Below are 12625 nucleotides of genomic sequence, written 5' to 3'. Positions count from 1 at the left end.
GTCTGGTAAAGTGAGATTTCCAGAATATATATTGAAATTATTGGAATCATCATTCCTGTATTTATCAATAAATAATTTAGTAATACAGGAAATTTGATCTTAAAACAAAAACCAGTGATGCTGTTTCATGCTTTGTCCACCAGATGGCGCAAGCAAGTTAAGCATTCAATATCAGAAACCTGTACCCACACAGAAACATCTGATCAAAAATATATGGGGGAAAAAAACAAAAATGCTAAATTATAATTTTTTTTACATTTATATCAAATTTAAATTCTGAAGTTTTAATATCGGCCTCAAAATATGGTTTGATGATATATTTGATTTAAGGACTTTTTAAAAAACTGGGCACAGATGCAACATTTAAGCTGAAATTAATTAAACTTAGGGAGAAATCTGTTTTCGATAGTTTTGCTGGGCTAGACCCTGGTATCAAAAATGTTATTGATTTTCTTTCTTACATTGTACACCTTTTCTTTGCTTGCAGGAGGGATGTTCTTGTGTACAGCTGGTGTTGCACATTAGGGTAAAAACCAGCCAGGAGAATGAACGCAGAGGAAGTGGAGCTGCTTGGTGACTCAAAGTACAGGAACTATGTGGCAGCTGTGGACAAAGCCCTCAAAAACTTTGAGTACTCCAGTGAGTGGGCAGATCTCATCTCTGCACTTGGGAAACTCAACAAGGTAAGAACCTGAAGAGCCACACTCGCCTACACTTATCATAAGAACTGCATTTATCAAATGTTTGGTTCTGTCAGGTTCTGCAAAACAACGCGAAGTATCAAGTTGTTCCCAAGAAGTTGACGATAGGCAAACGACTGGCCCAGTGCCTCCACCCTGCGCTGCCCAGCGGGGTGCACCGGAAGGCCTTGGAGACCTATGAGATCATCTTTAAGATCATTGGACCCAAAAGGCTGGCTAAAGACCTCTTCCTGTATAGGTAATACTTCGTGGTCAGAACCAGCACTGAAGGCTAGTCCCACTTTTTCAGATCTTAATATCAGTCGTATTGTTGTTTTTGTTTATTATCACTGCAGCTCTGGGCTTTTCCCTTTACTCTCCAATGCTGCTATGTCAGTGAAGCCAGTGCTCCTGGGGCTCTATGAGACCTACTACCTGCCCCTGGGAAAGACCCTAAAACCAGGCCTACAGGGTTTACTGACTGGGGTTCTGCCTGGTCTGGAGGAGGGTTCGGAATATTACGACAGGTAAGGAGAGCAATAATGGAACGGAAATTAAAATTAGTATGATGATACACGTGAGACACACGTGGACTGTCATTTTGTAGAAAAACTTTTATGAAGATGTTGATTTTTAAGGGGGAAGTGGGGTGAGAGTAGCCTGGTTAAAACCAACTCCTTGTCCTTCACTAGGCTTCGAAATAGGGTCTGGACTCTCAGCTATAGAGAAGCGATTCTTGCTGGAGGTGTGTCCTCTGCTGATGTTTAAAATGATTGGTTCGGTTGGCTGCAACATGTGTACGCCAGCTCCACTTGRAGGAGTCTAAGCTAAGAAGCTAACCGGAAATTGCGTGTGTGCTGTAAACAACCCTACTGAGAGGAGAGAAGTACCGAGCCAAACGAGACAACTGTAAATGAGAGCTGCTGCTTTGTCAGACAAGTTTAATTTAATTTAATTTGGAAGCCTTATCAACAYGGACTGGCTTCATTCACTTCCTCCACTGCCGTATGCTAAACTAACAAGCAGACACTGCGCAGAAAATCAACGTTGTTCAAAACTCCACCTTCTGTTCTCTGATTGGCCCGGWCGAAAATTCTCCTGAAGAAATCCTTCTCTGTGGGAGAAATCCCAGACGGAGCAGTGAAGGGAAACTAGAATTGGGCGGAACTGCGTAGGAAGGCAAGGGCCAGGCTAGGGTGAGAGTGGTATCATGCAAAACCAACTTTTTTAATGAGATCTATGAAATTTCTGTCATTAAACCTGTTAAGATTTGTTTAGATTAGATTACTTAGATGTTGTTTAATTTGTCTTTTATTTGTTTAGTTAGTTTTAGTAGGTTTTTGTTAAAACAAATGCTCTAAAATGGTTTAAGTTGTATTTATTTAACAGATTCCAGTTTGTATATGTTAATAAATCTTCTTCTTACACCAGAGTTAGTCATGGAGTTCCTCAGGGTTCAGTGCTTGGATCAATCCACTTTACTTTATATATGCTTCCATTAGGTAAAGTTATGAATCTCCCGCTCTCCATCGCTGCCAAACTTCATTCAACTTTTGCGTCTTTTTCTTCTCCCTGCTGCAGAATTTTTGGCGCTTTACAAATAACTTAATGTCTCAGTTTCACAAGCCAAACAAACACCCATCTACCTATTTTATGACTGGAGGACAATTACCCCTTTTTTTTTTTTACTGTGGATCTGCTTCTGTTTCCTTTAACCTCACTCTCTGCTCATGCTACAGCAACAACACGTTTTAAAATAATGATAAGAAAAGAAACGTGTTGGATATTCTTTATTAGAACTCTGGTTTTACTTAACCTATCAACACAATTTATAAACTGGTGTACAGTTTGAGTTCATGTGGCGAAGAAAAGTTGATTTCGCCACAGCTGCTTGCCTGCCAGCAGGCTGCAAACTGTGAGAGGTGTCTCATTACTCCATGTCTCATGAGACTCGCCTCCGTTCAGGAAATCCTTTTCACAGTTTGCTGCCAGCTAGCAGAGCCGCCGGCCTGGAATCTCTTCTGGAGTCATTTCAAGAGACAACATAATAGCACAGACGCTGCTCATGGATCGGAAATCTCCCCACGTTGGATCAGAAAATTCAGATCCAATATTTATGTTGGTATTGGAGCCCAATATCGGTACTGAATCGGATTGGCCCCATCCCAGGTTTAATTTGACAAAGTGAATAAGATTCTTTGTAGAGTTTCCACCTCTGTCAACTGCTTTGTTTTTATTATTAGTGCAGTTGACCATATTTAGTAAAACCTCTGACTACATACTGTTTGTTTCACACAGAACCAACACTTTGTTGGAGAAAGTAGCAGCAGCTGTGGAGCAGTCGGCCTTCTACAGTGCCTTATGGGGCAGCATCCTGACCAGCCCTGCGGTGCGTCTCCCAGGGGTGTCCTTCGTTCTGCTGCACCTCAACAGGAAGCTCTCCATGGAGGACCAACTCTTCATCATGGGCAGTGACATCGAGCTCATGGTACGCGACGGGATGTATCTAAAAATATGTCAGCTGAAAATACTTTACGACAGAATCACATGTTCTTCAATTAGATGAACTCCTGACATTTTTAATGTCAGAGCAGACAAACGAAGGACGCTGCTGTCTTGCTTTCTAGAAGATTTTGTTACTTTAACTTCAGTATGTGTTAAATAACAGAACCAGAGTACGAGAAATGTATAAATACACAAAATAAAAGTTACACTCGGGGGTCTTTATTAAAATAACTGATCGTTAGAATAATCTCAGCACATTTTCAAAAGGAATGGTGGTAAAAGTGGATCACATATGGTTCTTGTCAACTATGTGGTCCAGTCAGATTGACTGCCGGCAGTGGTTATATTTTTTGCTTTTAAATAAGCTGCCAGTGTTGTGCTTTGTGCACACAGACTAAACCAGTTTATCTTCTAACCAGGTGGAGGCAGTTAGTACTTCGGTCCAGGACTCCAGTGTTTTGGTGCAGAGGAGCACTTTAGACCTGATCCTCTTCTGCTTTCCCTTCCACATGAGCCAGGTAAGGAGAACTGCATCAGAGAGCGTGCTCGACCTCTGTGGCTCTTTGACAAATGATTGTTTTTATCAGTATCAAAAACGAAACCTCAAATTAAAGCTGTTTTAGCTCTTGATGTACACACATTCTGTTAGAACACTTTCTGACGTTCTGACAAAAAACTTGGCAGTTCTGCTTGTTTTAATAGGGCGCTGATGTCAAAGAAAAAGCAAAAGAAAATAAATGAGAAGAATCTTAACTTAAATGTTCCAAAGRTTTGTGTTCTCACATGCCATATCTGCAGAACACTTCTAGTGTAGAAATCTTTAGCTTCACACCTGCTTGTGTGAAAACGGCTCAAGTAAAATTAACCTTGCTGTAATGTTGCATCAAATTATTCTGTCTTTTCATTCTGTCTTCAAGTCATTTCAGTTGACTTGAAGCGGCATGAGGCGTAATGGAGATAGATTCGTATTCAGCTGTCTTGAAGATCCAGTTTTACTTTTGTTATATCCCTTACATCAAAACATTTCTGAAACTAAAAGAGCTGGGAGACACCTGATCTGTGTGTATGTGTACCTAGTTTGGTTCCTTTTTTAGGAACTTTTCTGGCACTGACACCTACCTTGTTAGGACCAGTAGACCTTTTGGAGACAGTAGAACATCATTTTTAGGTTATGGGTAGTAGGGGTGTAATAATACATCGATCCACATCAATATATTGATTAAATGATTAATGATTCAATTACATCAAGGCAAAATGAAAACATTGATCTATATTATTGTCATCTGCTTGATCTGGATTGTTGTCATATGTCTCTTTAACGCAGTCATTAAATTATTATGTTAAATAGATATATGATATCACATCATTTGCAGACTTGTGAATGGAACTGAATCAAAATTGTATCATGACAGAATTTGTGATATTGAGAAACGTATCATCATTAAATTGATGTGATATAGTTTTGAGAAAAAGCTTAATTTAACTCATCCTGTCTGTTGTGTGTTCTGGTCAGGCCACTCGCCCTGATATGATCCGGATCCTGTCTGCAGCTTTGCATGTGGTTTTAAGAAGAGACATGTCCCTGAACCGCAGACTCTACGCCTGGCTGCTGGGTGAGAAATATTCACAAGATTCCCTCTCTGAGGTGTCAGACATCCTTCTTAAMCTGTCATTTGTAAATTAAATGGAAATTCTCAAAAATGTCCTACAACCCCAATCAAGCTGATAAAATGATGTTATTGTGGATGGTGTTCACATATGGCTTCTTTATTTATTTTTTCTTTTTTACCCCGCCAAGAGGAACGACAAATGGGGGTGTCTCTGCTCCCCCTCCTCTGTCAGAACCGGCTTCAGTAACATTGTGGGGCGTCTTCTAAAATAACCTAGAATGTTTATGTCCCAGATTTTTTAGCTGCCTTGCGGAGATTGCCGAGATATTTGGCGCATCACCTTGTGACTAACACTGTCATAGTTTTTATTTTTATTTTTATACCATCACCATACTTCAATACCATGTTACACTAAAATACCTTCATACTGCCTAAGCATATAAAATGTGTAAATCATGACGTGTTTTAATTTTACATTTTACACAACATTCCAACTTTAAATTAGGGTTGTACAAAAAGGTTTTTGGGTTTCAAAAATAATCATGAAAGTGGCAACTAATCCAGACATCACACTGTTCTTTAGTTAGTTCTGGTCTGTGATTGTATAATCTCTCAGTATGTGTGTATTGTTGTATACTATTTTTGAAAAACAAAGAAATCAGCTTGTAACTGATTTGTTCACAGTCTTAACTTTTAATTTCTCTCTGTTGCTTTCTGTGGACAAACACACTGGTGAGTAAGAGCATGATTTAAAGACAGACGCTGCAGGAATCCAGCTTCACACTTTGATCAAAATGACTTCAACTTTTGAAAGAGCAGAAATCGGTAGAAACTAATCTAGTCAAATTCAGCATGTTTGTAATTCCATTTACCGCATTTTCCGGACTGTAAGTCATACTTTTTCATGCACTTTGTATCGCCTTGCTGCTGAAAAGTTCTGTATAAATAAATGTTACCTTACCTCATCATGATGCATTTTTTTGACAAACCAGTCTTAGCCCAGATAGAGCTCTGGATCGGAGTGAATATACGTGGGCTTTTTGTCGATAAAATGAAAAGAGCAAACAAACACTCTTTGGTTAGTTTTTGAGATTTAAAGCTGCCAGCCACGATAGTTTACGATCCTCCTTCGTCGGCATAAAGTGCAGTGTGTAGGGCGCTGAGCATGGACATGTCTTTCCTACTGGTTTTTGTTCCAGGCAAAATGTTTCTCAGTTTTCTTGAATTGTTGTGGCAGCCGACATAAGCACAAGTTGAGCCCAAGCTCATGATGGAACTGCTCAAGCTGCCGGTTAAAGCAAAAACAGAGAGTCAGCTTCACAGACAGAAACTGGAAGTTGTTCAACAAGAGAGGAGCTTGATAACTGAAAGCTCTGCCTCCCATTCTAATGTTAGAAACTCAGGGAACCACAAGTAAACCTGCAGTCTGAGAACAAAGTGCTCTGTTAGGAAAGTATGGAACAATAAGATGTTTAATATATGGTGGAGCTTGGTTGTTAAGAGCTTTGTATGTTAGGAGTAATATTTTAAAATCTATTCTGAATTTGACAGGGAGCCAGTGGAGAGAAGGTAAAACTGGAGAAATATGATCTCTCCTTCCAGCTCTCATTAAAACTCTAGCAGCAGCATTTTGGATTAACTGAAGACTTCTTAAAGAGTTTTTTGGATGCCCAGATAAAGAATTACTGTAGTCCAGCCTAGACGTGAGAAATGCATGAATCAGTTTTTCTGCATCGTTTTTTGACAAGATGTTTCTTGCTTTAGTGATATTACACAGATAGACAAAGAACAGGAAGACAGTTCCTCTGAACAACTCACCTGTTAAAACCTTTAAATAAGATAAACCTAAAGTCTCCACTCTACTAATTGTATGTTTTTGTTCTTTAAAGGTTTTGACAACAATGTGGGGAGACTAGGCCCCCGCAGCACTAGACAGAGCAACCCAGAGGAGCAGGCCTCCCACTACTTCAACAGCTTCTCTAAGGACATGTTGGTCCAGGTGAGTTTTTATGCTAAACGCACAACCAGGTCAGCTATGGCTTCCAAAATAACCCCCAAATGATGCCTCCTGAGAGCCGACACGTATCTTTGAGGGGTAAAGGGCAGATTTTTACTGCTTCTCTGTGTTAAACACTTTGCACTGCTTTAATCTTTCACCTTGTATTCCTCMTGTCTGGGGTTTATATTTTCTGTTAGTCCTGCTTCTGTTCACAGCAGTCGGATCATTGAAGACCTCTCTCAGTTCTTGTGAAATACTTGATGTTGCTAAAAAAATCCACACAAACTAGCCATGCTCGTGCTTGATACACACCTGTACTCCAGAGGATAGCTGGCTTTGAGAATGAAGATCCTACAGGGACCGCCTGTTTTATGCTCAGTCAGTCAGGATGCAGACGAAGCGTGAAACATACACAAAAAATCCAAGGCACATCAGTAGAAACATGAATTGTTTTTTTGCCTAATTTCTTTTTAAACGAGCAGATTTTCTCTTCACTGTTACAAGTGAAGTCKTACATTTTGTGATCACTGCCATATTAGCGGTGCGGTTGAATAAATGTGTCATGTTGTGTTTTTAGGCAATGGTTGGAATCCTCCAGGGTAAGGCCCGCGGTGGAGAGGAGGAGAGCGTCCTCATGCATGACCTCAAGCCCTTTCGCATCCTGATCAGCCTGCTGGACAAACCAGAGCTCGGTAACGTGCTGGTTTATATGTCGATGCAACATGTAAATGTTTACATTAAAACTTTACTCTGCCTGGCTCTCTACAGGTCCGGCCATTCTAGAGGATGTTCTGATTGAGGTTTATCGGACACTTCACACACAATGCAGAACAGAGTTAGACCTCCAGAACCAGAGTCCATTCAGCAAAGATCACGCACATTTAAGCAGGTGAGTCTATGATGCATCATTCACATCAGTGAGTTCTTTCTATGTCATCATAAGAATACTGTGTACTTTAGTTTTTTTTTCTTTTTACCATTGATAATTAAAAGATGTTTTTGCAGAAAGCTGGTTGGGTCTCTTGTAAAATAAATGAGTGTTTTTGCATCAGTTCTGTTGATTTTGTTGTTCATGTTTGACATTTTACCAATCGTGTTTTTATTGCTCATTTTAAATGACAAAGTCCATTAATTAGTTTCTAATCGCAACAGCTCTCATAATGTGAATGTTCACTCATCAAAATGTGATTACAGAGATACAACTCCTAGAGGCTGAAGCATAATGTTTTACCTTTTATATAACTTTGTGATGTCATAAAAATAATAGCACAGCATCTTGTACTGGACTCAAAATAACTAAAAAATTCTCTGTGTTTATTTACTAAACTGACAGATTTCTGCAGTATTTTCAGGTACCTCAAAGAGCCAGTTGTAATCAACTTCGAGAATTCATATTTAACTTTATGGTCCTCGTCTCATTACTACAGCTGAGCACCGCTAACAAACAAAACTGAGCTCTACCTGGTATTTCCTGCATAGGAACAGCATTTTGACATGTCCTCTTATAAGCACTGAAAAGTACTACGAGTACTACTAACTAAATGTGTATAAATAAATAATACACAAATACTATTAAAAGACAAACGAAAAAGTTATAATCACTGTTGAGTTATGTTAGTAGCAGCTGCCTAGCATCCTGAAGCGCCAGTGAAAATTACGCCAGGAAGACAAACRGTCCAGAAGCAGACAGAGGTTCTTGAAGAGACACAGGCCAATTTCAAGGCGTTTAGAAACAGATATTGATTGATGATTTCTTTATTGCCATTGTACAGCACAATGAAATTACATTTGAAACACCCATTCAAGAAGACACACAGATATGATGAGAATTCAAGTTTATTTTCTATTTAAACATATAAACGCATAAGGTGACATAGTTACTTTTATTATGGTACAGAATAGGCATGGGACGGTATGAAATTATGACTGTATGATAACCTTGGGCAAAAATATCACGGTTTCACGGTATGATGGTATTATGATTACAGCTCTAAAAATTTAGTTTTGAAATATGCATTTAAAAACAAACAACAAACGAAAATAACTTTTCTATTATGATATTCAACTTTAATTCCACTGGCTGCCTGTGTGTTTTAGAGTTCATTTTAAAATCCTTCTGTTTGTTTTTAAGGCTTTAAACAACCTCGCCCCATCTAATTTAACAGAGCTWCTTCACCATTACGCTCCTCCTCGGTCACTCAGGTCTGCTGACCAGCTGCTCCTGGTCATTCCCAGTTCTAAATGGAAGCTCAGAGGAGATAGGGCCTTCTCTGTTAGTGCCCCTAAACTGTGGAACGCCTTGCCCTTGCATGTTCGACAGGCCCCTTCACTGTCCATTTTTAAAACTCGTTTAAAAACTTATTTTTTTTCTCACTGGCCTTTAACCCAACTGAGATTTGATTTTACTCAACTTTTACTGTATTGGTGCTGATTTTACTTATTTAACTGTGTGATTTTATTGTGTTTTTGTATTGAGTTTTTATTTTTGTGTTCAGCACTTTGTTTTAGCTGTGGCTGATGTTATAGCGCTTTATAAATAAAGGTTGATGATGACAATTTAATTATCTTTGGAAGCTGTTTTTAGATCTCAGAGGTGTTATGCTGAAATTTTATTTACCTGTGTGCATCTGTACTTGTGATTTTTAGCACCTAATGCAATTAGGTTATCCTGATAAAGTTTACATCTTTTCTATTGTTTTATTATTTAAGACAAATCAGTGTATACTGTACGACAAGTCTTTTTATTGAAGTAATGTATCACGTTGGAAGTTTTTATTGTGTTTTAAATGACAAAGGGTTTTTGACATAAAGATTATATAATTATTTGCACACAGAAACAAGAAATCACAACTATGAATGCGTGTTTATAAAACGCACGTTCAGCTAACGAGCTGCTCGGCTAAAGGAGGCATTCAGTTTTATAGACTTTCACTTAAAACTTATCAAATACACAATCCAACAACTCAAACAGTTTTGCAGACAAGTTGTGATCAGCACATTAAACCACAGCAACACGGTGATGTTTCACAATCTGATGCTAACGTTAGCTTGTTCATTTCAAGATACATAACTTTACCTGGAGCTACGATCATGTTAGACGTGTTGCCTCCACGGTCCACATTGCTGTCGTCTTTACAGCATCATAAGTATTTTCATATAGATGGCTTTAATCTTTTAGACAGGGAAAAAGTTTGGGGAACTCTGTTCTTCAGCCTCCACAGTAACCCCCGCAGAGCTGCGAGTGCCGACTGGCAGTCTGCTGCGGGAGTGTGCGGGAGAGGGGTCGTCTGCATCGGCACAGACCAGAGGAAAAAAAACTAAAAAATGCATATACCGTAGGCATGGTATGACAGAAAATTTTAGTGGTTTTGAAACTGACTTTTTCATATCAYGGTATACCTTGAAACCGGTATTCGGCCCATGCCTAGTACAGAATTTAAATATATTCATGAGAAACATAATATTGCCTCTTTAATGTACTTTAGTGCTGGAATACATAAGTCAGTATTATAAGAAACCATAAAATGATTAACAAAAAACAGGATGTATTTCTTATTCTTTACTCTTGATGGAATTCTTCTGCCACTTTTTATGCTTAAAACAAATTTTAGCAATCAAATGTGCTGAAGAAATTTTTTTCTTTCCTAGTAAACTGCGAGAAAATAAGAAGACAGCAGAACTGATAAAAACAGCAAATCTCCTGTTCAACTCTTTTGAACCGTACTACATGTGGGACTACATCGCTCGCTGGTTTGAGGAGTGCTGCAGGTCTGTGCTTTACAAGAATAAAGACTTTATTTATTTACATGTAAAATATAAAAGTCTCTACCCTGCCATCATGATGGTTGAGTCAAATCACTGCTCAGCTGGTAGAATTACTTTTGTCTGTAAACTCATGAGTTTATGGTTTGTTTCAGGAGGAGGGTGAAAAACAGTGCACATGCAGCGCGACTTGTCGGGACGTCAGACTCTGAGCTCTCTCTGGTGGAGTTCTGTGGGTTGGTTGATTTTCTTCTGGACATTGTTTCCTTGGTGAGACTTTCTTTCTCTTTCTGTCTTACACTCTTCTTTTTTCTCCTTTCCATGTTGAATTTACCTGTGTTTTTCCTTTTTTTTCATTTATTAAACCTAAATTTTGATGTTTTTGTTTCTTTGACATACTTTAACTCTTCTTTTATGTTTTTTTTTGTCTTTTCTGTTCACTGGGGATGTCACAGCTTAAGGATTTAGCAAATTAATACCAATATCAGAAATTGTGTTTTTGTACTAAAGGAAATATTCAGTTAAATAAATGTTCACTCAGCAGTTCTTATTGTAGATTTTTAATGTTAACAGCAACACGCTTTACATGTAATTCTTGAGAAAGTGAAACTTTATAGTCTTACCCAGAATTTTTTTCATGGCCATGGATGTCAGAATGTGTTTGAGTAGAAAACAGATTGTACTTGTAATCTAAATAAAAAAACTTTATCAAATATAGTATTTTATAAGCAAAATAAAAAGCTAAAATAACTGTCATAAGCTGAACTGGGACATAAAGCTAAAGGCAGAAAATAACCAGTCAGACCTTATTGTCCTTCAGGGAGAAAGTAGATTCACAGCAATTGTTAAAATGACTTAAAAACGTTAGACAGAAAGACACAAGACAAGATGGCTCCAAAGGCAAACAGAATATTTCAACACCTGTTTAAACCTAAGTGGACTGCAGAGATTTAGTGTTTCATTGGCTTCTTATCAGGTCTCTGCAGGACCTGAGAGCCACTCTCAAACTTTGATTCAAGTTGTCTCAAATTTGTATTCAGTTCTTTTGGTGTTAGACTGCAGCTTCATGCTGATGTCTGTCAAAAATATAATGAGTAAATATCTAATCTATGTGTCCCTGGAAGGAAATGTTCAAAAGACAATCTTAAAACCTTTTCTGATCAACAAATACTATGATTTTGAGAAAACTTAAATTAAAAATTTCTGTACATTTTCTGGGGTCTTCCTGAGTGGCAAGACAACTCTAGCCACATCTCTGGATCATTCATGATTCAGGATGATCGAAATGTTTCTTAAAACGTCAGGAACCTGAAAATTAGGTGTGTCGTAATGTTGGGACTTAGAATTTCATAAGGTGACACTAATTATTTCAAGTTCAGTATCTGTTTTTCCTCGTCTTTAGAAACCTGGGTCGACCTTCTACAACTGTTGTTTTTGTGACTAATATCCTACGTTCTTTTATTTCTTTCTTTTTATACCTTCGTAGTTTTTTCCCTGTTTTTCATATTTTTTACTCCTCTTTCCTTTTTTTATACTTTTATAAATATGCACCTTTGTTTGGGCTTTCGGTTTTATTCACGCTTTCCTCACACACCTTCTGTAAATCCAAGATGTTCACTGTCTCCAACACACAGTGTGGCATCTATGATTTCAGTGAATTAGTGGGGCCAGTCTGAGGATGTTCCAGCTGTGTGTGTTTCTGTAGGATCTGCTCTTTTTATGTCTTTTATATGTTAGATTTCTGCAATCCCCACCCAGACTTTTAACGTCTGTGTGGGGATATARTTTCCCAGCAAGTAGCATAGTTTTGCATCTTGGAACTGCACAATATTAGCAAGACATGCAGCTGAAATGTTACCATTGAATATAATGATGTTATGAGTTAACACATGCTGTCATCACAGTGGGGTTTATCCATGGAGTCATACAAGACAACAAGAGTGTCTACTGGTCACGTAACCTCATGACTCAGTGTAGCAAGGCCGGACATTAGCAGAGAGGGCAAACGTCTGTACTTGGAGCTTTGGTGGATATTGGCTAAATAACCCAGAGGAGGGGCTGACTATGAA

At 38.4% G+C, this 12625-nt stretch overlaps 1 protein-coding gene across 2 annotated transcripts in view; it reads left to right on the top strand.

Moving 5' to 3' along the window:
• Positions 1–12625, top strand: part of dop1a (DOP1 leucine zipper like protein A) — a 44184-nt gene that overhangs the window by 7544 nt on the left and 24015 nt on the right. The window contains exons 2-12 of one of the 2 annotated variants that reach the window (XM_014020477.1): positions 488–683; positions 758–939; positions 1037–1207; positions 2979–3168; positions 3605–3703; positions 4699–4798; positions 6712–6794; positions 7372–7486; positions 7563–7683; positions 10443–10562; positions 10712–10826. In XM_014020477.1, coding sequence (XP_013875931.1) covers positions 546–683; positions 758–939; positions 1037–1207; positions 2979–3168; positions 3605–3703; positions 4699–4798; positions 6712–6794; positions 7372–7486; positions 7563–7683; positions 10443–10562; positions 10712–10826 — 1434 coding nt within the window. In that variant the 5' untranslated portion in view covers positions 488–545. Of the gene's footprint in view, positions 1–487; positions 684–757; positions 940–1036; positions 1208–2978; positions 3169–3604; positions 3704–4698; positions 4799–6684; positions 6795–7371; positions 7487–7562; positions 7684–10442; positions 10563–10711; positions 10827–12625 lie in introns of both variants that reach the window. The other variant, XM_014020475.1, reaches the window with a different exon arrangement.

This window comes from Austrofundulus limnaeus, unplaced genomic scaffold (genome assembly GCF_001266775.1).
Source record: "Austrofundulus limnaeus strain Quisiro unplaced genomic scaffold, Austrofundulus_limnaeus-1.0 Scaffold253, whole genome shotgun sequence".
Lineage (NCBI taxonomy): Eukaryota > Metazoa > Chordata > Actinopteri > Cyprinodontiformes > Rivulidae > Austrofundulus > Austrofundulus limnaeus.
This window is presented reverse-complemented; position numbering and strand designations above follow the sequence as displayed.